Source organism: Meriones unguiculatus, chromosome 2 (genome assembly GCF_030254825.1).
Source record: "Meriones unguiculatus strain TT.TT164.6M chromosome 2, Bangor_MerUng_6.1, whole genome shotgun sequence".
Lineage (NCBI taxonomy): Eukaryota > Metazoa > Chordata > Mammalia > Rodentia > Muridae > Meriones > Meriones unguiculatus.
In genome coordinates this window covers 158,465,542-158,490,737 of record NC_083350.1, presented here as the reverse complement: position 1 = coordinate 158,490,737, position 25,196 = coordinate 158,465,542, and the positions used below count along the sequence as shown (strand labels likewise).

Here is a 25,196-nt window from a genome sequence, read left to right as displayed (position 1 = left end):
GGCCCAACTTGTGTGCCTTTCTCTAGAGAGAGAGTGAATTGGTGGGCTTGACGTCGGGGCCTTTCAGCAATCATGCAGGCATTTTAAAGTGGTCAGCAGTCTCTTGCAGGTCACGTGGCCGTGTGTTGGGAGCTTTAAAAGAGGTAACAAAGCACTTAACCCAACCCACCCCCCACCCCCACCCCCCAGTTCTCAGAACAGTAGCTTCACAGTTGTTTTCTCTGGATAGAGACCTCCTCTCTGTTAGGCTGGCCTCTGAGGCTGAGCTACCACATAACCTTGCAGCGTTTGAATAAGAAACGTGCCAAGATCTCTCAAAAACAGCAGCATTGTTACAAAGTAATCTCCTTCTTCCCTTGGTTTTTCTGTTTTGCAAGGATTTGGTTTTTGTTGTTGTTGTTGTTGTTGTTGTTTTGATTGGGGCCGTTGGTTCTGTTGGTTCGTTTGTGTCAGACGCCAAATGTTACACAGCCCAGGCTGGCCTGAGACTTTGCTACATGCTGAGGCTGCCCTGATCTTCTACTCCCGGGTTGTAGGGTGGCAAGCTTTCGCAACCACGCCCAGCCTGTTTGTTTCTGCTGATGTTTGGGCTAGTTACTCAGCAGTTTCACGCTGCCTGGAAAACTACAGTAAGTGTGGACGTTTCGGACACTCTCGTTTCTAATCTTTTCATGGCTTACACCTAAGGATGCCAAACAAACGAAGCCAAGATGGAAATCCTGCGGAGGGCTCACAGTTCAGAACTTTCATGCGCAGACAGGCTAGCAGTGAACAGCCACCTCCTCGATGCACAGTGACCCCTGAGAAGTGGCTGGCATTCAGGATCCCCCAGAAACAGTGAAGGGGTGCCTTCTCTGTGGGCTCGTTGCAGGAGGGGTCCACACAGATCAGTCGTGGAACAGGGGTGAGCTTTTTGTTGTCCTCTCCTCTGGGGTCAGAGCTGACTTCCTCCTGCTTTCGGTACACGGACACCTTCCGTTTTCCCTTAATGTCTTGAGTTCAGTGCGGAGGGAAGCACACCTTCAGTGTTTGATTCAGAAATAGGCCAGGAAGGAAGGAAAATGGGATGGATCCCACTGGCTTTCTTCCCCCTTCAGTGTTCACGTTTATCATCATGTTACTCTTGGTTTACAGTAGAAAACAGTTTTATTAGCAACAGTCACTGTTTAAAGTGTGTGGACCTTTTTCCACTGTGGGAGTATTTCCCGCACATCAGTAATTACTCTCCTGAGAGACTAACCCAATTATTCTTATATCTCCACCTAAATCAAAAGTAGGACACTAAATCCATAGGCATGTTAATGGCTACATTTAATTTATTTCAATGTTCTGTAAGAGAAAGCTTTTGGCTCGATATTGAGTATTTTTTTATTAAAAGAGAAAAAAGTAAATTTGATCTGTTTCAATGAAAGAACGTCATCAGTAGATAGTTAGAGAATAGTTGTCCAAATTCTTTCATGTGACTCTGTTAGGATTACATGATGTAATTTCTTTCTACCTGAAGAAAGCAAATTTGGACTAGTTTCCTGCTGACCACTGATTTTCCTGAGCCTTTTCGTAGGAAAAGTTTGTGTTCAAAAAGAAAGGAACATATATTTAAACGCATATATGTCTTTACAAAGCCCTGGGGTGCTGAGAGTACTGTCTGTGCTTGCCCGGGACCCCAGGGACCCCATTTAGGTTCCCAGCACCCCCCCTGGTGGCTCACACCCACCTGTAACCCCTGGTCCAGGGGCTCCAGGGGCCCCTCTGGCCTCTGAAAGCTTACATGTGTGTGATATGTATGAACTCAACCAGGCACACACATCCACATGGTAAACAAATAAATAGTGGCGTGTGTTATTATACTGTGTTCTTGGTAGCTCATCCCTTGTAAAGTCAGAGTGATAAAATGATAAATTTTGCTGTTATTGCATGTTTCAGTAATTGATAATATAAAGAACGATTTTCTTTATGATTGCTTATCATCTCTTATACGAGACAACAGCCTTCTGCTTTTATTTTATTTTATTTTTTAATTTTGCAGTCTGGGTGTTGTTTGGGTTCTCAGGCATTCTGCTTAAGCACCCTACCAATGAGTTCTGTCCTGGGCCTGGTTCTTTATCATCTTATAATAAAATTTTTAGGTGATTAAAGAATTCATTGTGGTGGCACGGTTTGTGTTTTCATGCCAGTGGGCCATCTGGAAGCCACATTTTAGTATTTAATATTTTCACCCATGATCCAGGTTGTTAACCCAGGGGAGAAGCCAGGAGGGTAATTACTGCCTTTATTTTCACTCAGCTTTGTATAATCTACTCACCCAGATGACTGGCAGATACTAGTTGCGGATGGGCTGGGGGCTCCTGGGGTTTGTGAAACATGTAGGTGGTAAGAAGGGTGCTTTGGGCAGTTTGTAACCAGGAATCACAGGAGGTCAAAGGTGAATGACGGTAAGCACTGTTCCTGGAGTCCAGGATGACTGTTTGAGTGGCAGCGTGGGCCCATTCGTCTCCACTTACAGCGCCAGCGCTCTGACACGTATGGAGCATGACAGACTACCGTTTAACATTCACGGCGGAGATGGTTTTATAAAGTCCAGCGCTTAGGGTTCGCTTAAGGTTAAGCTAAGAAAAACTCTCAGTAATAATGTTTTAGGCAGGTGCCTTTCCTTTGTTGTGTGATTGTAAAATAAAATGGAGGGTCCGAGATTCTGCAAGTGGTCAGTGCCAGACTCCAGGATAAGAACTGCAAAGACAGTGTACGTGACAATCAGGCTATAAGTCAGTGCCATCTGAGCCCCATTTCAGTTGAAGATCAGCAGCTGGGCACATTCCTTTTGAGTGCTATAGGGGAACTTGGAAAGTGGTACCCAGCGCTGCAGCTGGCCCAACCGATAATACATCCCAGTCCCAGGGAAAAGGCATGCCCTATGTCTGCATGTGTGCTCCAGGCCTTTCCGCATGGACCAGTCAGTTCCCGAAGTACACAAAGCATCAAGCAGGTGTTCCTCAGGCAGGGGTGAGAAAGTTCTGTGTGCTTCGTCCTTTCAAGACCGGGAAGGAGGGACGGCTCAGCAGTTAAGAACCCTTAAAAGGGACTTGAGTTCAGCTCCCAGCACCCAGGTTGGGGAGCACACAACCATCTGGAACTCCAGAAGCAAGGCGATTGGTTCCCTCTTCTGGCCCTCACAGGAAAGGGGCACGTTGGCTGTTTCTGAGACTTGTCTGACCATGGCCGCATGGCATGGCTGGTGTTAATGTGTGCCCTGTGCTTCTCTTTCCCCAGGGCATCTGGATGATGATGGGTTACCACACGGCTTCTGCACCGTCACCTACTCCTCCACAGACAGGTTTGAGGGTAACTTCGTGCATGGAGAGAAGAATGGACGCGGCAAGTTCTTCTTCTTTGACGGCAGGTGGCGTCGCTGTGCTGTTTTGTTTGGGGGTGGGGGGGTCCTCAACTCTCCAAAGGAAAAAAATTATACAGACCCAAGAATTTAATTAATTAATTTAGCTTGTGTAGTCCTCATGCAAAAGGTGAGAGTTACCCCCAACGTGTATGCAAGGCCTTAGTGACCAGAAATGACAGTGGTGGCTGTGCGGAAGCCAACCTGAGGTGTGCCGAGCCTAGGATGGTTCTGTCTAGTGACATTCCGCTAGGCCAGATCCAGCGGCCCTCGTCTTGCACAAATTCACTTTGTGGCCATCCAGTTCAAAACCTATAACGGATCTCAACGACATCACAAAAAGTGGCAGGCAAGAACAAACCCCCAGCGCTGTCCTCAGACCTCCACATGCACCTACGTGGCATGTGCATGCCCACCCTCGCACATCGCCATGTGCACAGGCACGTTCATCATATATACACACACACACATTGCACACATACCCAGGCACAAAGACAATGCCCCCTGGGTCCCCAGGGGTTTCTTTCGAGGCATGAGCATCAACGCTGCCTCTTTCAGAATCCCTCTGTCCAGAAGGTAACTCTCCTGCTCCGTTTCCATGGCAATTTAATCAGAGCTCTTTTTTCTTTTTTCCTTCAGAAAGTGTCAATTTTTACTCTCTGCTAAGACTGATTCTTTTTGTGTTCATTCAACAATGTATGTTTTTGTAAAAGGCTTATTCCCCCTCCTCACCTAAGGAGAGTCTCCTTGAGTGCAGAATCACCATCCATGACATCATCTATGTGTTATGACCCTTTTCCTTCACCTGGTACTTTAACGTGACGATGGTAAAGTTCCCGGGAGCTGAAAACAAAGTAGAATTTATCCAGACAGCTATGTGCACACATGCGCTCATGAGCATATTCATGCGTACAGCCAGACGCACTATAGAAGGGGCCTCGTTCAGCTTGCCCATCCCACCTCTGAGGGTTGAAGGGGTTGGCTGGAGTAGCTTTAGCAGATGCTTAGGGCACGTTCACCTTCCCCGGCTTTCAGTATTAGCTAATAGTGCAGATGTCTCCAAAGTAAGAGCCACAACCTAACTTGTTAGAAGTGGGATCTGAAAGTAGAATTCAGATTCATTTTTTAAGTCTCTTTCTCGACTCTGGCATTGATGAAGACACACCAGCAGATGTCTAACCTCTTGCTTTTGGGGTACAGTGCTCTTACCTATGAATTGAGACCTGAAAACCATGAAGCAATAGTTACCCAAAAAAAGGAAAAAAGGCAATGTTAAGTTTTTGAGATTTGTTACTGGCCACATCCATAGCTATCCCGGCCATATTCATCCTGAAAGCTACAGGTCGGACATACCTGCTAGAGAAAAGAGACAGAAACTTCTCAGTACCCAAACTATGAAGAAAAGCCAAATTTTCTAAATACCTTTGTATATTCAGCGATATATAGCTGAATTATAGGAATAACCACCAAATGAAGATATAGTAATATTTGAGTAAAATGCAGGTATATCAGTTAGGGTGAGAAACTGCTAAATTTCTCCATTGTTTCAAGTTATATTTCCTAATTTCATTATTTCTGGAAACTTAGCTCCTCACAAAATGAGCTGTGATTAAAAACAACAACAAAACAGATTTTAAAAAAAAAATAAAAAGGCCTGCGCCTTGTACGTGAGTAGAAAGGGATGTGATTAAACTGACGTTTCCACCTCCCCCACGTGTTCCAGGGTTTGCTTCAGGTGCCATTACCAGAAAAAACAGTCCACAGACCTTTCTTTGTTATGTCTTAATATCCTGAGGAGTCTGCCAAAATGCTGAAAGAAAACACAGGTTAAGAACATTAAACCTGGGGCTAGAGAAATGCTTCCATGGTTAAGAGAACTTTTGCTGCTTTTTCAGAGGAACTACATTCAATTCTCAACACACATTAGAAGGCTCACAACTATAACTCCAGATCCAAGAGATCACACACTTTCTTCTGGCTTACAAACACACACACACACACACACAGATCAAAAAATAAAATTAAAACAGAGCTGGAGCTGTTAATGGTGGCCTACATCTACAATTTTAGCAGTTGGGAAGTGGAGGCAGAATCGAGTTCATAGTCATCCTCAGCTACATAGTGAGTTCAAGGCCAGCCTGAGTACATGAGACCTTGTCTCAAAATAAACAACAGTAAAATACAGAGGTGAGCATGGTGGTACAAGCTTGTAACCCCAACACTAAGGAAACAGAACAGAGGGACCCCGTGTTTGAGGCCAGCCTGGGCTACACAGTGAGCCCCTGTGACAAAAAAGAAAAAAAAAGAGGGGTGGAGGAGGGAAAGAAAGAGGGTGGGGGATGGGGGAGAATGAAAACGAATGTTGTTTGCATAAAGTCAATCAGATACTTTAGAGAAGCATAGTGAAAAGCTGTACTTCAGCATAAAAGGTAGCTATTCCTTTTCTCATTCAATTCTGCCATTCATAAATTATTGCAGAAAGAGAAGCAAATTTCTTGCATCCCTAAAAATGTAGTTGTGAGGGCTCTGGGATCTCACTGAGCTGTGGACCCTTGCTGTCCTGCTGTAAGTCAGCTGGGCAAAGAGGAAAACAGCTCTTTGTCATGTGAGGAAAGTGAGCAAGGGCACACAGGGAAAGAGGCAATACAAGCAATGAAAACAGTTGGGACTGAGATCAAAACAAGATGGCACAGCCCCGTTGGGTGTACAGGCACCTCCTTTTGTGCCAGATCTTGGGGAGCAGAGGCAGGCAGATCTCTGTGAGTTCAAGGTCAGCCTGGTTTGTGTAGTGAGACAACTGGGACTACACAGAAAGACCTTCCCTGTGTGGGGAAAAAAAAAACAAACAAGCAAATGTGATTCAGTGGGGAAGAGCTCTTGATGACCTGAATTGGGCTCCCAGGACCCTATCAACTCATCTGAAATGTATGCCTTTAAGATTTGATCATGAGCCAGAGAGGCATTGGCATGATTGTCTGTTGGGATAATACCCAAACATACACAGGAACATTTTGAAGGCTGCTGAGACTCTAAAGTCAAACGGGTTGCCAGGACTAGCAAAGGCAAACTTAGAATACTTGGTTAAATTAAAAGTTCTGACAACAGCCAAACACGGTAGCCCACACCTGTAATCCCAGCCCTCTGGGAGGCAGAGGCAGGCAGATCTCTGTACATTAGAGGCCAGCCTGGTCTTCAGAGTCCAGGACAGCCAAGGCTACATGGAGAAACCCTGTCTCAGAAAACAAAACAAAACAAAAAATGGTTCAGACAGCAAAACATATTTTTGTATTTATATCTTATACTCGGTATTTGGGACATATAAACACCTGCTGAAGTTTATAACCTGTCTGAGGTCCAGACTTCACTGGGCCTATTTACCTCACCTGACAACTCCTCCCTGCACTGTGCCGGGCCCCCCCTGCTGATTAGCCATCCTTCACCAGCCGGCTCCCTCTTTTTAATTGTGTGAGTCTAATGACAGTTGAGTCTCATTAACTCAGCGTCACTGAATTTAGAGTTTTGATTATTTATGCAAAGGCGATGTTAAAGCATACTTTATTCCTTCCCTGAATTTAATAAGCCTATTTGTCATTGATAATACAAACAAATGGGAAAGAGATCTATTTATCCCCTCGGGAGACCACAAGTAGCGTAATTACAGTGAAATCGGGAGCTGCCGCTTCCCAGGCTGTGCACTTCATTTAACGATTACAGATCGTTCCCAATCATAAGACTGAGGCCCTAGCGGGCCTCATCAGGAACGGCCTGCCCGGTCCCCACGCCTCACTTTGTTCCGCCTGCCCCAGAACACGATGTGTACTCTCCTTTCCTCCCTGGGTAGATCAGCGCACGCCTGTCTAGGCCAGGACACACTGTGCGCTCGGCCCGGCGTGAGGCGTGTGATTGGCCTGCCCACCCCGTCTGCAGCGCGCGCTTACCCCGTGGGCCCTTAGCAGGGTGTGCTCCCCACGAGGTTCTGCCGGGCTGCGCGCACTCTGGGCTCGCTACGTCGAGAGCACGCCTCAAAGTGCTTGCTGGCTGAATCTGGGAGAAGAGCTGCTCTTTGTTGCTGAGCATCTTAGGTTTGGCTTTTTCATCTTTCGAGGACATCTGTTTATTTTTGTGTACCCGTGTTATACGTCCGGCATCGTAGGTGCTGAGGCCTGCGTGTGGAAGTGAGTATAACTTGCCTCAGTTGGTGATGTGTGTCCAGGGGGTCAAACTCAGACCCTCAGGTTTGGTGGCAGGTGCTGTTACCTACTGAGCCGTATTGCTGGCCCTTACAGTTTTAAGTTTTTTAAGTGATTTGAGCCGCCCTTTCTTTTGTTCCACGTGGAATTTTTGGTAAACTTGCTTCCATTGCACAAGGACGTTTGGCAGAAACCATATTTCTGAACTTCCAAATGTATTTTCTGAGGACGGAGGTAGGAAAAGAAGGGTGAACAGTCTGCGAGCTTTCTCCTGGTCCAGCACCATAGGGCCCAGCCTCTCTCAGGCTGCTAATGGGTTGAGCCTGCCATCTTCCTCTTTCACGCCATGGTCCGTGATTGTGTGCGTGAGCACATGGTCGTGTACCTGAGCACACGTGTACAGTTGAGTACACGCATGTGCGCATGCACATATACACACAGGCAACTCCATGAACTGCATGTGCCACCAAAGTCCTCCAAGATTGTCATGTAACCTAGGTGTTGAAGCAGCTTTAGCGTCTCGATTTGTGTGTATGTGCTTATGTTCAGACAATGACAAATCATCTAATGACACATTTTTCAGAGTTCGCCACTGTCACTAGGGGATGTGTGATTGTGTAACAAAAATAAATCCTCATCTGTCTCCCAGGGAAGCAAAGGAGAGTCTTCTGAGTGGAGCAGTGTAGACTACAATGTCAGTGACTTCATAGTAAGATGGCTATTTGCATAAGCTAAGCCATATTTGCGTGAATGAGGATTCCTGTATTCAAGCCATCCAAGATGGCCTCAAGAACTGCCAGTGAATTCTAGGCCTCAGAGAGAAGCGAAGTGAGCAGCATTGGAGTGTAAGAGCAGAAATGCTTGTGCCCAGTGTAAGATGGGCATCTGCCTGGCCACAGAGACCTGGGTAGGTGAGACTTGTTCTCAGCCCAATCCGTGGCTTTTTCCTTCTGTCTCTCCTTCGGCAAAGAGCAAAAAAAAAAAAAGAAGATTCATAGAAATCAAGAGATTATGGGTTATGGCTTTCTGGAACCCAGGACCTTGGGCATGCTAGGTAAATACCTGACCAAAAAGCTGACCTCTCCAGCCATTTATCCATCTTTTGCCATTTTGTCTAACCATCAGAGGATGGCTGGATGTGGTAGGGCATGCCTTAATCCCAGCACTCAGGAGGTAGAGGCAGTTGGATCTCTGTGAGCTCAAGGCCAGCCTGGTCTACAGAGCAAGTTCCAGGACAATTCCAGGTGTTGTCCTGAATGCATGTAAGGGTTGGAACAGAGCTGGCCTGTGGGTTCTTGGACCTGATCCTTTATTTTAAAATGGTTCAGTTGGTGAAGGTGCCTGCCACCAAGCCTGCCAACCTGAGTTTGATCCCTGAGACCCACACAGTGGAAGGAGGAAGCCAACAACGCTCTACCCAGCACATGTTCACTAGAAGGGCAGGGCAGGGCAGGGGAGGGGAGGGAGGAGGAAGGAGGAAGAGGAGGACGAAGGGAGGAGGAGGGGGCCTGTAGCACGGGGCCATCAGACTATACTTTTTGTTCCCCTTTGTCTCACAGCACCCTGGAGGGATACTATGTGGATGATGCCCTGCAGGGTCAGGGCGTTTACACCTACGAGGATGGAGGTGTCCTCCAAGGCACCTACGTGGACGGCGAGCTGAATGGACCCGCCCAGGAGTTTGACACCGACGGGAGGCTGATCTTCAAGGGGCAGTACAAAGACAACATTCGACATGGAGTGTGCTGGATCCATTACCCAGTAAGCTGGCACCTGCTCACCCTGAGGGGCGGGAACAGGCTTTAACTGTTTTGACTCCTCGTGGTAAACGCTAGCATGTGTTCTCTGGAAAGCCATGATCAGCCGCTAAAGATCAGGGGAGTTTCCAGGCCGGCCTACCCGCTGTCGCTCACTCTGACTGAGATGACGAGGTTTTAGATTTGCTAGTCATGACTGTCCTGAGTCACACAAGCTAGTTTTATTTTACCATTAGTAAAGTAAAAAATAAGTTAGTTTTAATTCCTCTGGTGTATAGAAAGAAGTGGTTAGCTCTTTCACTATTGAAATACGTTTGGAGGATGGCTGGATGTGGTAGGGCATGCCTTAATTCCAGCGCTCAGGAGGTAGAGGCAGCTGGATCTTTGTGAGTTCAAGGCCAGCCTGGTCTACAGAGATCAGGACTACACAGAGAAACACTGTCCTAAAAAACCGAAAGGGAAAAAAAAAAAAAACCAAAAGGGAGAAACAGACAGACAGACAGAGAGAAATACATATAGGAGGAGAGAGACAGGACCTCTCTTTGTAAACTGGCTGGCCTCAGATATACTATGTAGACCAGGCTGTCTTTGAACTCATAGATATCCACCTGCCTCTGCCTACCAATGCTGGTATTAAGGCACGAGCCACCACACCTAGCTTTTGCCTAATTTTATCTGGTCTCTCATATGTGAGATTGTGAGATTGAATCCAGCAGTTTCTGGTTGTTTGGGGTCTGTAAACCGCTGCTGCTTCGGTTTTACTGTCTCCTCACCTCACAGACTGTATCGCTTAGATTAAGATAATTTAACTCAATTGCCTTTGACTATTTGGTAACAGCAGTTTTGAATTTACCAGCTAGCAAATAGGTATGGCAAAACCCATGGTTGGGATTAATAACTTTGGTTTGCATTTCAAATACCCCATCTGTTGATGAATTTAAAAACAGTGTTTGAAAAATAACCCTTAAGATATATTTTATTTAGCATTTTCTGGTGTCCAAAGCTTAACTGGAAATACCTTTACACTTGGTGAATTGTTAATAAAAACAGGCTAGGCACAGTGGTGCTCGCCTGGCATCCCAGCATTTGAGAGTGGAAGCAAGAGGATCAGGAGTTCAAGATCAGTCTCAACGACATACGGGAGTTTGAGGTCAGCCTGGGCTACACAGTAAGACTTTGTCTCAAAAAATCAAACAAATTATTTCGTGTTTACCAAAAAAGGAATCCCCACTAAATGGACTTACACATTGTTACATTTATGTATGCATTGTGTGTGGGTGAGCATCCAGGATGTGTCATGGCATACATGTGGCGATCTGGGGACAACTCTGCAGCATCCGTGCTCTTCCCCCCTTTACATGCACTCAGGTCTCCAGGCTTACACAGCAAGCTCTTTTACCCCAGCCTCCCCCCCTACCCCCAAGCCATCTCACCAGTTCGCATTATTCCTTATAAATCATTGAAGTGGCTGAGGAGATGACTCAGCAGATAAGAGCACTTGCTGCAAGTATGGGATCTGGGTTCAAATCCTCAGACACGAAGTGAAAACCCTGGCTTGGTCACTTATGCGCTCACAGCACTTTTACTGGGCTGGGATGGTGGGGTGGGCTTGCTGACCTACCTTCAAGTCCAATGAGACCCTGTCTCCAGGGAATAAGGCAGAGAGTGATGGAGCAGGACAGCCAGTGTCGTCCTGCACATAACTCGTTTTTATTTACTTTTGACACAAGGTTTTCCTACAGAGCCCAGGCTGTCCTGAAGCTCACTCGGTAGCCTGGCCTTGAACTCACAGAGATCCACCTGCCTCTGTCTCCCTAGTGTTAGGATTGAAGGCGTGCACCACCAAGCCCAGTCACACAGTTATGTTTGTGCGTGTTTGTGTGTGTAGGTTAATCAGTTAAGCTTTGCCAAGATTATGCATCTGTGGGCCCAGCTACTAGGGGAACCTGATACAGCAGGGTTTACGCCTGCCAGTTTGAGGCTGGGGAGGTGGTCCAATAGCTCAGAGCTCCTGCTGTTCTGTCATGGAGACTGGACTTTGGTTTGGGGACCCCCAGGGATCCAATACCCTTCTCTTCCACCACCACCGCCCCACCCCACCCACCCACTCTAACGAAAGAGGGTGGCTAACCTCTGTAAGACTTGCCCAAGCATTTGGAGCATCTTGGCCAGCTCTGTAACATCAGACGTCATCTGGGTGACTGCATGTCTTAGTAGACGCAGAGAAGCAGATGGACTGGGGCCGTGGTGCCTACAGTTCCAGAGGGCGGGAGTACACTTCCTGAGTGGCCAGGCTGAGCTCGGGGCTGCCTGGTGCTGGGAAGCCACTGACATCTGAGAGACTTGTCAGAAAAACGAGTGGAGCCCCGTCCATGTGGGCAGAGGACGGGAGAGAGGCAGAACAGGAATTCCCCTGTCATTTCACCGGAGACTAGGGTCAACCTAGTCCTGTGACGGGATCGAAGGAACACTGAGGCCATTTCCTGCATTCATCCCACCAAGCCTAGCCAAACTTTGAAACCTAAGCGTCCAGTGACATTTAGTATGTGTTCTCTGACAATTTCCTACATGTGTACACAACACACCTTCATCATATGCACACCCAGCTCCTCCTCCCAATCCCCCCAGACAGCCCCAGCACGTCAGCTCCCACCTTGGGCCTTTTCTCATTTTTTTTTTAAATAATCCCAAGTCCGATTGGCACTGCTGCGGGTCCGTGGAGGAGGCCAGTCACCGGAGTCTGGATGACCTACCAACAGCAGAGCAGCATTTTACCGTGTGGTCTAATCTCCTACCAAGAGCAGACCCTATCTTGGGAAGAAGGCATTGGGAGATAGTAACAGGCTTTCAGAGTGGTTGATGACGCCTGCCCTAAGCGTGGTCTCTGTTGACAGTGGAAGGGACTGACCGCACCCCTCGGCTGGCTGGGGTCCGAATCAATAAAGGGCTGGGCATCCATGTCGGGGACTGCATCCCTGGTTGTCACTGTTAGTAACTGGAGACATGATATGAGCACAAAGCCACAACTGGCTTCTGGGTCCTGTCTGCTGCTAAAGTGCTGGGGGCTTCTCTTGAGGGACATGGCCTTCCTGGGATTGACAAGGCAGTGCCTAGGACCCGGGGGAGAAAGGGGGTAAGTGATACGTGAGACTGGATACCCCATGCAGGCTTCCCACCCAACAAAGAAATGGGTTGGGCTGGAGAGACGGCTCAGTGGTTAAGAGCACTGTCTGCTCGACCCGGGTTCAACTCCCAGCACACACATGGCAGGTCACAACTGTCTGTAACTCCAGTTCCAAGAGATTTGACACCTTCACACTGATACCCATAAAACTTAAAAAAGGAAAAGAAAAAAAAAGAAATGGATTGTCCACAAGCAATTGACCTGTCTTCGCACCAATTCCGCTAGGGGGCGCCAGTGAGCAGAAGAAACAAGGCAATGGCCTCTTCCCTAACAGTCCTTGGTAGAGCAGATGGTCAATGCTTGTGCCATGGCAAGAACAAGGGTAGGGGAAACAAGACTGTTCTGCCTGCTGTACCTGTGAGGTCACTCTAAGAACAGTTCCTTTTGAAAATCTCCCTCTAATTATGAGGCAAAAGTTTGGCTTTTGAGGTGTGCAGCCCTCCCAGGCTGGCCTCAGGTTCCCTGTGCCGATGAGAGCCTTGAGCCTCTGGGCCCCTGCCTCTGCCTCCCAGGTGCTGGGATTACAAGTGTGTGCCACCGCACTCGGGTTGTGCGGTGCTGAGACTCAAACCCAGGGCCCAGTGCGTGCCAGCCGAACACTCTAGCATCTGCAACCACGAGAAGCTGTTTTGGGGGTTTTTGTTTTTGTTTGTTGGTTTGTTTTTAGCTTCCAATGCATTTATTTTATTGGAAGCTAAATTTTTTAAATTTTTGTTTGCTTATTTTATTTTACTATTTTTATTTAGAAAGCTGAAGGATGTCTATTTTGTCAGTCCAGAGAAATAAATTCAGCTTTGGCGAGAAGAGGTATGAGGCCCTCAACATAGACCTCTTCTTCAAATAAGCAGTGATGCGGTAGCTTCTCTTAGTTACAGCGTGTGAGAATGACACACACGCTCTTAACACGCCCCGAAGGCAAGGAAAGGCCCATCCCCATTTACACAGTAAGAATTTCAGAAGGACAAAGAGCAGCAAACGCCACCTTACTGCACTTTCTGCCCAGGAAAATGATGTGTGTGCTTTTCTTCACAAGGCCTGGAATTTACCTTCGTTTATAATCTCTCCCCGCTGGAGAGCAGCTGGGCTGTGCTAAGCTGTGAAACTCACAAACATGATGTCGCTTACGAGCAGCCCTGGGGGTCACATGAGTGTCACCCTGTGGTGCTGCTCTGCGTAGCTGTTCCTAGGTGCTTAAGTGAAGGACCTTAACCAAGCTACCCGAGGCACCATGGTATCAGGTTGTTTGGCAAACTTAGGAAGGCTGTAGATTGGTAAGCTATGAGGCGAGGACTCCCAGGAGAGGGGCCCTGGGTCTTGCTTCCTAAACTACCCGTCACATGGTGGTAGCCCAGCACAACTAAAAAGTGTTTGTGGGATGACTTCGTGAGAAAAGGTGTCTGCCACTAGGCCTGGCAATGATGGGTCTCCTGGACGCACGTGGTGGAAGGAAAGAACAGACTTCTGCGGGTTGCCTTCTGACCGTCACACATGTGCCGTGGCACACGTCCACCCACACAAATGCGTGCCCATATACAGGGACATACACACAAAATAAAAAAATCTAAAAACTAAGTGTTGGCTGGTTACCTATGTGACCCTGCCGCTTGCCAGGACATGGAATTACTCTGGCCTCTGTCCTGAGGAAGGAAGCCTACCTGGCCCTTCTGGAGGGAGGCAGGGGAGCCACCAATGAGAAAGGAAAGGAAGAAGTGATGTAGAGGAGACGAGGCCTTTTGTTTATTGCTTAGAAAATACAGACAACCCTATTTTATTCTCATAGTCCAAATTAATTCTTAAGTATACTTAAAGGCTTAGAGATTAGTTCAGAGGGAGAGTGTTTAATGTGTACAAGCAAGCATACAAGGTCCTGAGCCCTGGGCTCACTCCCAGCACTGGGAAAAAAATTTTTTTTTGTTTAACTAAAGATTTTGTTGTGTTGTTTCGTGTTGTGTTGTATTTTTGAAACAGGGTCTCTCCATGTAGTCTTGGCTGTCCTGAAAAGATCAGGCTGGCCTCAGACTCACAGAGATTCCCCTGCCTCTGCCTCCCTAGTGCTGACATTAAAGGCGTGTGATGCCACACCCGGCCTAAAGACTTTCCTAGCGGACCATTGAGAAGTGCGTTGGGCACTCCTGCAATCCCAGCGCTTGAGAAGCAGGCTTGGGATTTGCAGTGAATTTATCGCCAGCCTGTACTATGTAATGAATTCAAGGCCAGTCTCAAAAACGTAGTGAGAACTCTTCCTGAAACAAAGAAAAAGAAGGCAAGCCCCGGCAGCTCTTCCAGAGGACACAGGTTCAGTTCCCACTGCTCACAAGGCCGCTCACAACTGTCTCTAACTCCAGTCCCTTTTCCCACTGCGTGCTCATAGAACATAGACATACGTGCAGGCAAAAGGGCCATACCCATAAATTAATTTAAAAAGAAAAGAAAAATTTAAGAAGTTAGATCATATGACTGTCAGAGAGAACGTGCTGCTGTAGGTACTTGTATCTTTTTTTGTTCTGTTTGAGGGAGTGTGAGACAGATACAGAGTTTGTAGCCTAGCCTGACCTAAGACTCGCAATCTCCCGGCCTCGGTCTTTAGAATGCTGAGATTACCGGTGCGTGCTGTGCTGATACACAGCTCATATCTCCCTTAAAATGTTTGCAGCCGTGTTCTGAGTGCAGCGTGTTCGTTTCTTAGATCGCACACCAAGCTAAAGTGCTGGTAACTAGTCCAGGATTACAGAGCACACTTCGATCTCCTCTAAGTGAGGCGTGTGTGCCGCTGTGTGTGGAGCATTCCAGAAGTATATTCGCGTGTGTCTGAGGAGCTGCCTGTCCAGGCGTGAGGAGCTCTCAGTCTTGTCAAGAGCTCTGGGTCCTTACACTGTCCCTGTCCATGCTCTTCGCGGTGGGGTGCAGAAGGGAAACATCTTGAACTCATACCCCACAGATGAAACCTTTATATAATAGCTTCGGGGTTTGTGTCTCCCCCCAGGACGGAGGCAGCCTCGTCGGGGAAGTCAATGAAGATGGGGAGATGACGGGAGAAAAGATAGCCTATGTCTACCCTGATCAGAGGACTGCGCTCTATGGGAAGTTCATTGATGGAGAGATGATTGAAGGGAAACTGGCCACCCTCGTGGCCACCGAGGAAGGGAGGCCGCACTTTGAGCTGGCGTCCGGAAGTAAGTTGGACCTGCTTCTGGCGGGTGACAGGATGAGAAGGTTTTTTTGTTTTGTTTTCCCTTCTCCCAGTAGCCCACAGCCTGCCAGTCAGTTTTGCCAAACACCAGACCCCACAGCCCCTCCCTGCTTTATTACAGCAAACACAGGTCTGCTGTGTCCCGAGGTTCGGCTGGTCTAGCCTGGTCTGGGTGGTCTCGGCTGAGCAAAGCTGGACTCGGGTCACATTTGATCTACGTCTTATGGTAGGGCCCAGTCTTGAAGGCACAGCAGCCACTTTGGGCAGTAATTCTCACCGTGGCTCATCGATGTCCTGGAGCAGGGGCAGATGAGCCGGTATCCCTCCTGAAGCCTCTTCCCGGAACTTTCACCCACTCTGTGTTGCAAGTCACATGACAGAACCCAACAGGAGGGGAACGACAGAGAGATAAAAGTGACAGCGGTGGTTCAGCCAGCTTCGGATGATCGTAGCTCTAAAGCACCGAGCCGTGAAGTTCACGCTATTAAAGAATCAAGTCTGATCTACTTTAAAACCTGTGTAAACTGCAGAGCCGAGTGAGCCGGTGAGAGGGCTCTGTGGCTGTAGGAGCCTCAGGCTGACAGTGACCTGAGCTCAGGCTCTGGGCCATGTAGTCAATGAAGAGAGTCAAGTCCTGAAAGTTGTCCTCTGACCTCACACAATGATGCATGCACAATATGCATGTATGCATGTGCACACACACATACACACGCATGAACACACATACAGGCTAAATATGTTAAAAATTAACATTAGGAGAAACAGTGGGAGCTGTTTCTGTGCTTCTCTGTATATTTGTGTTATTCCAGGAGCTATGGAAATAGCTGTTGTTAAAGTGTTCTCCATCTAGACTTAAGACAGAGTTGGGGGGCTGGAGAGATGGCTCAGAGGTTAAGAGCACTGGCTGCTCTTCCAGAAGTCCTAAGTTCAATTCCCAGCACCCACATGGTGGCTCATAACCATCTACAAAGTAATCTGGTGCCCTCTTCTGGTGTTCACGGGTACTTGCAGGCAGAACATTGTACACATAATAAAATAAATAAATCTTAAAAAGGATTTTCTTAAAAAGAAACCCACACTTAATTTAAAAAGACAAAAACAAGTGATTAAAAAAAAAAAAAACAAAAAACACCAAGTTGGAGCTTTAGCACCTACTTACAAAAGCCACAAGGCACTGGAGAGGTGCAGATGGGCATATCCCCGAGCTTGCAGACTGAGAAACCCTGTCTCAGAAAATCACAAGGTGAATGGGACCTGAGGACCAGCCCTCACGGTCACGCTCACACTGGCTTTCACACCGACACGTATAAATTCATTCATTCAATCCCAAAATGAAGTTACGTTTTTGTTTATTTAAATTTAAAGTCAAACCCCTGCTGCCCCTCTCCACCCTTTCAGCAGGTGGCAAATGTAGGCGTGCGTGGTTGTCCAAGATGCCTGATGTCTGCAGAAGCCGGAAGAGGGTGTCGGAGGCCCTGGAACTGCAGTTACAACAGCTGTGAGCTGCTGTGTGTGTGCTGGGAATAGAACCCAGGACCCCTGCAGGAGCAGTCAGTGTTCTTAACCACGGAGCCATGTCTCTAGCCCATTACAGTAGCTCTGGATTTGTTTTTGTTTTTGTTAAGGCAGGGTTTCTCTTTGTGTACCCCACCTATTGTCCTGGAACTTCCTCGGTAGAGCAGCTGGCCTCGAACTCAGATCCACATGCCTCTGCCTCCCGATGCTGGGACTTAGAGGTGTGTCTCACCATGCCCAGCTCCATAACAGCATTTTAATTTTAAATGGGACCTACTGATACCATTTTACTTTAGTCATTTATTTTTTTTAATTTAATTTATTTTATTTTATGTGCATTAGTGTGAAGGTGTCAGATCCCTTGGAATTGGCATTACAGACAGTTGTGAGCTGCCATATGGATGCTGGGAATTGAACCCAGGTCCTTTGGAAGAAAACACAGTGCTCTTAACCACTGAGCCATCTCTCCAGCCCCTATTCATTTATTTTTGCCGCTCTAGAGTTCAAACGTTGGGCCTTGAACATGGCAGCTCAGTGGTCTTGCATGGAGCTGCCATCCTAGCCTTGATACAACTACCCAAGGGGCAGTATTTTTGGTGGCGAGAGCCAGAACTTTAGGTCACGTGGTTTGCTTCTCAATTCCAGCATTGTGGTCTGGCTCATGTTATCTTTCAGAATGCATGGTCCACATTAAAGGTGGATCTTCCCACCTCAAAAGATCTGGATAAAGCTGGTTCTTCCCACTGCAAATGACCAAATTTTTAAAAGAAGGAAAAACAAATCCCTCACAGGTGTACCCAGACACTTGGGTTTTCATTAATTCCAGGTATAGTCAAATTGACAACCAAGAGCAGCCATTATGCTGTCCCTTGCATCCCTCTGCCTACTTCTTTTGCGGGCAACTGCTCCATTTCCCAGGCTGCTGCGGAGGCTGTGCCACCTCTTCCTTTCTCGTGTCCAGCTCCACAGGGCAGAGGCTCCCTCCCTGCTCTTGTCCACTCCAGAGTCCTCCTGGCTCCCTGCTTGGTACCAAGTCCCTCAGCTGATAACTGTGATGGGATTGCTAGTGAGGTCTTGGTGCTAAAAATCATTTGCTTTGCTGGCGTTCACCCTTAGGCTCCAAATGTTGTTTCTTTGTATACAGATGCTTGGAGAATCCTATGTACCTGTGCTCAGTGAGGATTCGCCAAGGTCAGCAGAGAGCCCAACAGTAATTCTAGGATAGTCACGTACCTTGTCTTTAGGAATAGTTACTGATCAGGCTCTGAGCCACCATGGTGGAAGCCAAGTGTCTGTTAGTGTAGCCTTGAGAGCAATTTGTTTTCCTTAATTCTGTGAGGCTGGCCCTACCCTCAGTGAAGGAGCCAACTGCTGGCCTCTGCTGTAGAGTTTGCAGACTGTCTGGTATGAAGAAAACCTCAAAGAAATTTAAAAACTATCATCCAGTTTGATCCAACCAGAAAAATCTGAAAATTCTGTGGCAAAGCGTTATCGCTTCATGTTTTAAGAAACCAAGCAGATTTTAAGACATCTGAATAAAGGAAGATCAACAGATAGGAATCCTGAGAGTTAAGTCCGATGGCTGTTCATTAAGGCTTAAATAAACCAGGCCTGGTAAATGCAGGCCTGTAATTTCATCCACAAAAGCTGGGGGGTCATAAGTTCAAAAGCAGGCTGGGCAACTTAGTAGGATCCTGTCTCACTAAGGGGGAATAAAAAGGAGGGGGGGCAAGATTTGAAAACATAATCAAAGAGTAAATTCAAAGAAGTCTACTGAGCTGTTCTCGCTGGCATAACCAGAATGGCAGGAGTGACTGTGGGGCCCGTCCCACAACTGTGCAGCCACATCTGTGCCTTCTGCCGGACTCCGCACCTGAACTGACGTGTGGTTCTGCCTTTTAGGTTCTGTGTACCACTTCGATAAATCGACGTCCTCCTGCATCTCCAGTGATGCCCTCCTTCCAGACCCTTACGAATCCGAGAGGTAACTGTTTCCTTGTGGCTTTCGTTGCGCTGTGTATATCCTGGCAGTGGGTGCCCTTGAACTTCTGTGGCTCTCTGCTCAGGCTGGGCGCCTGGTCAGCCCAAGCCCCTCCATAACAAGCGCTTTTCCTTGGCACATCTTCCAAGTAAGTATTTGGTTATCCTGAGGAAGACCAGTTTTATTCCAATAGAGAGGCAGTCCATAGAGGGTTCCTACATTAGCAAGCTGGTTCATGTCTCATCCTAGAACTAACTCTCTAGGCAAAGGGTTGGGTCAGTCAGCCCTTCCTTTCAAGTGTCCCCTTTGTCTGGGGCACTGGGGAAGCAAGCATGCTTGTCGAAATCAGAGAATGACTTCTGCAATCAGTTTTTTTCCTTCCACGATGTGAAAGGGATCAGGCTTGAAACAGGTGCTTTGGTGGGTGGAGAGATGGCTCAGCAGTTTAAGAGCACTGTCTGCTCTTCCAGAGGTCCTGAGTTCAATTCCCAGCAACCACATGGTGGCTCAACCACCTATAATGAGATCTGATGCCCTCTTCTGGCTTTCATGCACACATTCAGGGAGCAATTGGTGCTCTTTCAAGCCTAGCCTATAACCCCCTACATCACAACTCCTCTTTAGCCTGACCCTTGGACCATAAAACAACCTCTTTATTCATAAGGGTAGAAACAAAGCAAGTCATAAAAATGCCCCACTGTAGTCAAATCTGTCCATTTCATACCTAGCCTGTGAGGACGGCTGCCTGCTAGGGTGGATTCTCAGTGCCCAGAAATCTCCTTATTCTCCAGTAGCTGCTCCTTCTGAGTAAGGACCACCCTCAGGGGTTTACCTTTTGTTTACTTTCTGCTCCCGTCTAAGAAACAAGCCCCCTGTTGGTCTGAATGACAGAGCTGGTCCTACAGTGCCACAGGCAGGGGGGAGAATGACTTCTCTTTTGACAAGAGGTTCTGGCCCAGGGCCAGGGGGTACAGACTGGTTTCTGTGTTAGCCCCAAAACACTAGTGTGTCTACCAGTCTAGGCTGTTGTGAAATTCTGCATAGCGATCCTCTCAACCCTCTTAGCTCTTTGCAGGGGCGAGCAGTGAGCGTTCTGTGTTATGCTCGTGGTTCTGCGGGTTGGCTTAGGTCCAGCCATTCTTACTCGGGCTTCACCAGGCCCAGCGTGACTAGGCTGGGCTCCAGGATTCAAGTAGCGTTCAGGTCTGTTTCACATCTCTTCATTCCAAGACTCTGGCTAAAGGAAAAACAAGCCCCAGGACATGGTCTCCTCCTAGAGATAGTGGAAGCTGGAAGAGACTGGCAAAAACTCACCACGTCTCTTACCGCCTGGGACCCTGGCAGAAGGACCTCCCTCCGTGTTCTGCGACTTGAGTCGGCAGGGCAGGGATGTAGAGATGTATGCCTCACCCGCACTGAAGGGACAGCCATGAGGTCACCTGGCAAAAGGCTGGGCTGTATCATCCTGTCACAGAAAAGGAGCAGCACTGGAAGCAATAATTCAGATTGCTAGTCCATAAAAGAAACCAAAATTACAGACGCCCGGCTTCTGACAAGGTCATCTATCACAGCACACAAAGAAATGAAAGATTTGTTGGTGGAACATAAGTTTCTATGACCTCCGTCCCGCAGCCAAGAATGCGATTCTTAATAAAGCGGTGCTTAGGAACCTTTCTTACACTGACTGACAATTTGGGGCTTTGCAGGCCTTGTGTTTCTGTTGTATGTACTCAGCTCTGCCTTTGAGCCCTGCAGTGGTCAAGCACGGTCGTTAACAAACTGGGGAAGACGGCTGTGTCTCAATAAAACTTGACCAACAAAAATGAGGGGTGGTCAGATTTGACCTGTAGCTAGCTGACCTCTGCTTTAACCTCTTTGTCGGGAAATGCTTGTTGGGTATATTCTCATGAGGTGTCGCTTTTTGGGTAAACAGTCCATCTTGGCATTTAACTAAAAAAACAAACAAACAAAAAAAACAAAACAAAAAACCAGTCTTTCTCTTTTATCTGGCTTTGAAAAGACTTAATACTTTGGGCACAGTGTTCGGAATTTTTTCTGGTCTGATAAGACTGAAAATCATGATTAGTATAAACATTTTTTAAAAAGGTATATCTAGTACTGAGTGGCTTTAGGAATCTATAATAATTAACCCTTGTTAAAAAAAACTTTAAAAAATTTATGTGTATGAGTGTTTGCTTGCATGTGTGCACCATGTATGTGAGGTGTCCGAGGTGTCCACGGAGACCAGAAGAGGGCTTCAGACCCTTGGAACTGTGGTTACAAATAGTTGTGGCATACCTGGTATGATGGCACACGCCTGTGATCACAGCACTTGGGAAGGCAGAGACAGGCAGATCTCTGTGAGTTCGAGGCCAGCCTGGTCTACAAAGTGAGTATAGGACAGCCAAGGCTACACAGAAAAAAACCTGTCTCAAAAAATCAAACAAACAAATAGGTGTGAGATGCCATGTGGGCACTGGGAACCAAACTCAGGTCCTCTGGAAGAGTAGCCATCTCCCAAGACCTAGAGAAGACATTGTTTGAAGCCCGGAGATACAGCTTGGTTAATAGAATGCATACTAGCATTCACAGAGCCCCAGCTCTGATCTCCAGCACCACATAAAACGGGGTACTTGAGAGGGGGAGGCAAGTTCCCGTTACCAGGTGGTTGTCACCAGGTCCCTGGCTCACACCTTTAATCCCAGAACTGAGGAGGTAGAGGCAAGGGGATCTCTGTGTAGACCAGCCAGGGCTACAGAGAGAGAACCTGTCTCAAAATAAAATAATAGAAGGAGGAAGAAGTAGTAGTTCCTATGGTCATTGGCTCCAGAGCAAGTCTGAGCCTCATCCATCTTGAAGGAGTGGGTAGAGTTCATGTTGAATATAACTCTTGCAGAGGTAAACGCTGGGTCTTTTATTACTGCTAACACACTGTGGTTTGATTTCTCGGCCTCCCTTCCTTCCCTGTTGAATAGTTGGAATAATTCATAATGGAATTTAGGTGATTGACATCAAGAGTGACGCATCACACTGAAGAACTCACGGTTCGGTTTTTGTTATTACACATCTTTAGGGTTTATGTTGCCGACTCTCTCATCTCCAGTGCTGGAGAAGGACTATTTTCCAAGGTAGCAGCGGGACCCAATACCGTCATGTCTTTTTATAATGGAGTCCGAATTACACACCAAGAGGTAAGTGGGAAAGAGGGTGAACATCAGCCTGATTGGTTAAAGGGACACAACGATTCCAGAGAAAGTGCAATGATGTGTTTCCTTTAGACCACACCCAACATCTGAAATTCAAGATCCAGTTAGAGTCTTAAAAATTAATTAATGGCCTCCAGCGTGGTGCGTTTTTAGGAAAGCTCCCTCCTCCTGTTAATGCAAAGCCATACAACGCTCTCTGTCTTGCCAGGAAGGGTTTTGGTGGGAAAAAAAAAAATCCAAACTCGAAAGCTAAAAGTTGAATAAGGCAGGATGTGGTGGTGCGAGCCTGGGTTCCTAGCTCTTGGGAGGCCAAAGCATGTGGATCGTGTGGCCCCCAGGACGGTTTAGATTCTGCCACCCACATAATAGTGATATAGAGCAAACTACCCGCATGCAGACGTGACAGGTTGAGAGTGAAGAGATGTCAGAGGACCTTCGCCATGTTTGACGTCCCTGCCTGTGGCGGCGTCCCAGTTTGTTGGCTGAGTGTCACCTTAAATGTAATGTACACTCTGCCTAGGAGGGCTGCAAAGGGGAATGTCAGACACAGCCTAACACAGAGTTGTACATTTACTTACAACTTTAAAATATATGGTTTTGAGGCCAGGGGTGGCGTATGCCTTTAATCCCAGCACTCAGGAAGCAGAGGCAGGCAGATCTCTGTGAGTTCAAATCCAGCCTGGTCCACTACACACAGAAACCTCGCCTCAAACAAAAATGAAGATACTGGGTTTTTTTGTTTTTAAACTCACTTGTTTGGCTCACAAACATGAATTGTAGGTGACGATTGTGCCACAGTGTCAGAAACTTGACCATGCCTACTATAGTCCACACGTTCCTATGAAAACACGACACTTTTTTTAGTAAAAGGTGAAAGATTTATATGATCTAAATAGACAGGAGGGTATCATAATCCCCCCCCTTTTTTTAAGCTGCAAAGGGCTATTCTGCTGGCCTCCCAATGTCCAGCCTGAAGCCTGGTGCTAATGCCACAGGTATTAGCACAGGTAGGGAAGCACAGGGCTTGGAGACTGCCTGTGGTCACCCGATTCCTCCACTAGAGCACAGGTGTGGGCCTTTTCATAGATGTTTTAAAAATACGCTTATGGCTGGGTGGTGGCAGTGCTCACCTTTAATGCAGGCACTTGAGAGGCAGAGGCGGGAGGATCTCTGAATTCCAGGCCAGCCTGGTGTACAGAGTGAGTTCTAAGACAGCCAGCGCTACATATGGAAACCCTGTCTTAGAAAAAAAACAAAACCCAGAAAGCAAAAACCACATATATCTATTTGGAGGGATCACGTGCCATCGTTAAAGAATGGCGGTCAGAGAACAGCTACCCAGAGTAGCTTCTCTCCTTCCACCGTGTGGGCTCTGTGGACTGGACTCAGGTGATCAAGGCTTGGGAGTCAGGAGCAGTCCCCACTGAGCCAGTCAACAGCCTCCCCTTCACTTCTTTTTTAGTTCAGGTTTATGGGATATTTCTGTGTGTCTCTGTAAAGCATCAAGATCCTTTTCTTCTGTACGAAACGAGGAAGATCCTGCCCGTGTTAAGTTGAGCTGTCTGGTTGCACCATCCTTGCGCGGGAGGATGTCTTGGCCGGCCTGCATGTCTGCAGCACTGACTGTGGAGTGTTAAGATAAACGAGTTCTGTGCTCTGAGCTGTTAGGAGGAAGGCCCTGTCTCTAGCACTGCCTCCCTGTGCTTTGCAGGTTGACAGCAGGGATTGGGCCCTAAACGGGAATACTCTCTCCCTCGATGAGGAAACGGTCATTGATGTGCCTGAGCCCTATCACCACGTGTCCAAGTACTGTGCCTCCTTGGGACACAAGGCAAACCACTCCTTCACTCCAAACTGCATCTACGACATGTAAGTAGGACGCAGTGGCCGGTTGGGTCTGTGCCCAGGGCCAAGGCAGGCGAGAGCCTCTGGGCTTCGGATGGTGGCTGCTACCACAGGATGAGTGGGGGCCCCGTGCTGTGAGCCTCAGCCTGTGGGTTAAGGCTCAAGATCTAAGCAGCCTGCCTTCCAGCCATGAGAGGAAGGCATGCTTTGAAAAGTGCAAATAGCACAGAAATATGGTGGCTGTCTTATTGGTGTCCTTATTTGCCCTCAGGTTTCTCTCATTTCAAGGTCACATTGCAGGGGAGGGGAGGAGCCATTAAGTCAGCCAGGTGCTGGCTGCAGGCGTGAAGACCTGAGTTCAATTCTCACCCAGCACCCATATAAAAAGCTGAGTATGGGAGAGGGCGCCTCTAATCCCAGCACTGAGGAGACAGAGACAGGGGGATTCCCTGGGCTCACTGGCCAGCCAGGCTACCCTAGTCAGGGAGTTCCAGGGAAACCCAGGCTCAAAGGGAAGGTAGGTGGTATTTGAGGCTTCCACATACACACACCTGCACACATGTGCACCTACATACATGTGTGCTCACAGACAATGGGACAGCAGTGCAGCTCCTTCCCTGCTTGGGGCTGTACTTGTAGCCCCTCTGCTGTGCAAGATCAGGCTCTGGACAGCTCATGGTAAGCCCATGCCAAGATTGGGGGCTTGCTGGGAATGTCCTGAGACTCGTCCTTGAGACACCTTGGGAATCATCCTGGCAGTAACTAGCTCTCCTTGGCAGCCAAGAACAAGCCCTGACACCCCAGCTGCTTCTAAAGGGCTGGCTGAGATGGCAAAGGATGGCATGTGTCGGGTGAAATGAAACTGATGCTGTTAGTAGCTGCGGGGGCTCTCACCGCTAGTGTGAATTTGGCCGAAGCTCGTTTCCAGCTGTGCTGGCAT

General features: G+C 47.7%; 1 protein-coding gene across 2 annotated transcripts in view; it reads left to right on the top strand.

Annotated features, from left to right (window-relative positions):
• The window catches only part of Setd7 (SET domain containing 7, histone lysine methyltransferase), a 41,530-nt gene that overhangs the window by 7,350 nt on the left and 8,984 nt on the right, over positions 1–25,196 (top strand). For both annotated transcript variants that reach the window (XM_021631045.2, XM_060378295.1), the window contains exons 2-7: positions 3,268–3,397; positions 9,138–9,339; positions 15,503–15,692; positions 19,127–19,208; positions 22,279–22,396; positions 24,123–24,280. In XM_021631045.2, coding sequence (XP_021486720.1) covers positions 3,268–3,397; positions 9,138–9,339; positions 15,503–15,692; positions 19,127–19,208; positions 22,279–22,396; positions 24,123–24,280 — 880 coding nt within the window. The remainder of the gene's footprint in view (positions 1–3,267; positions 3,398–9,137; positions 9,340–15,502; positions 15,693–19,126; positions 19,209–22,278; positions 22,397–24,122; positions 24,281–25,196) is intronic.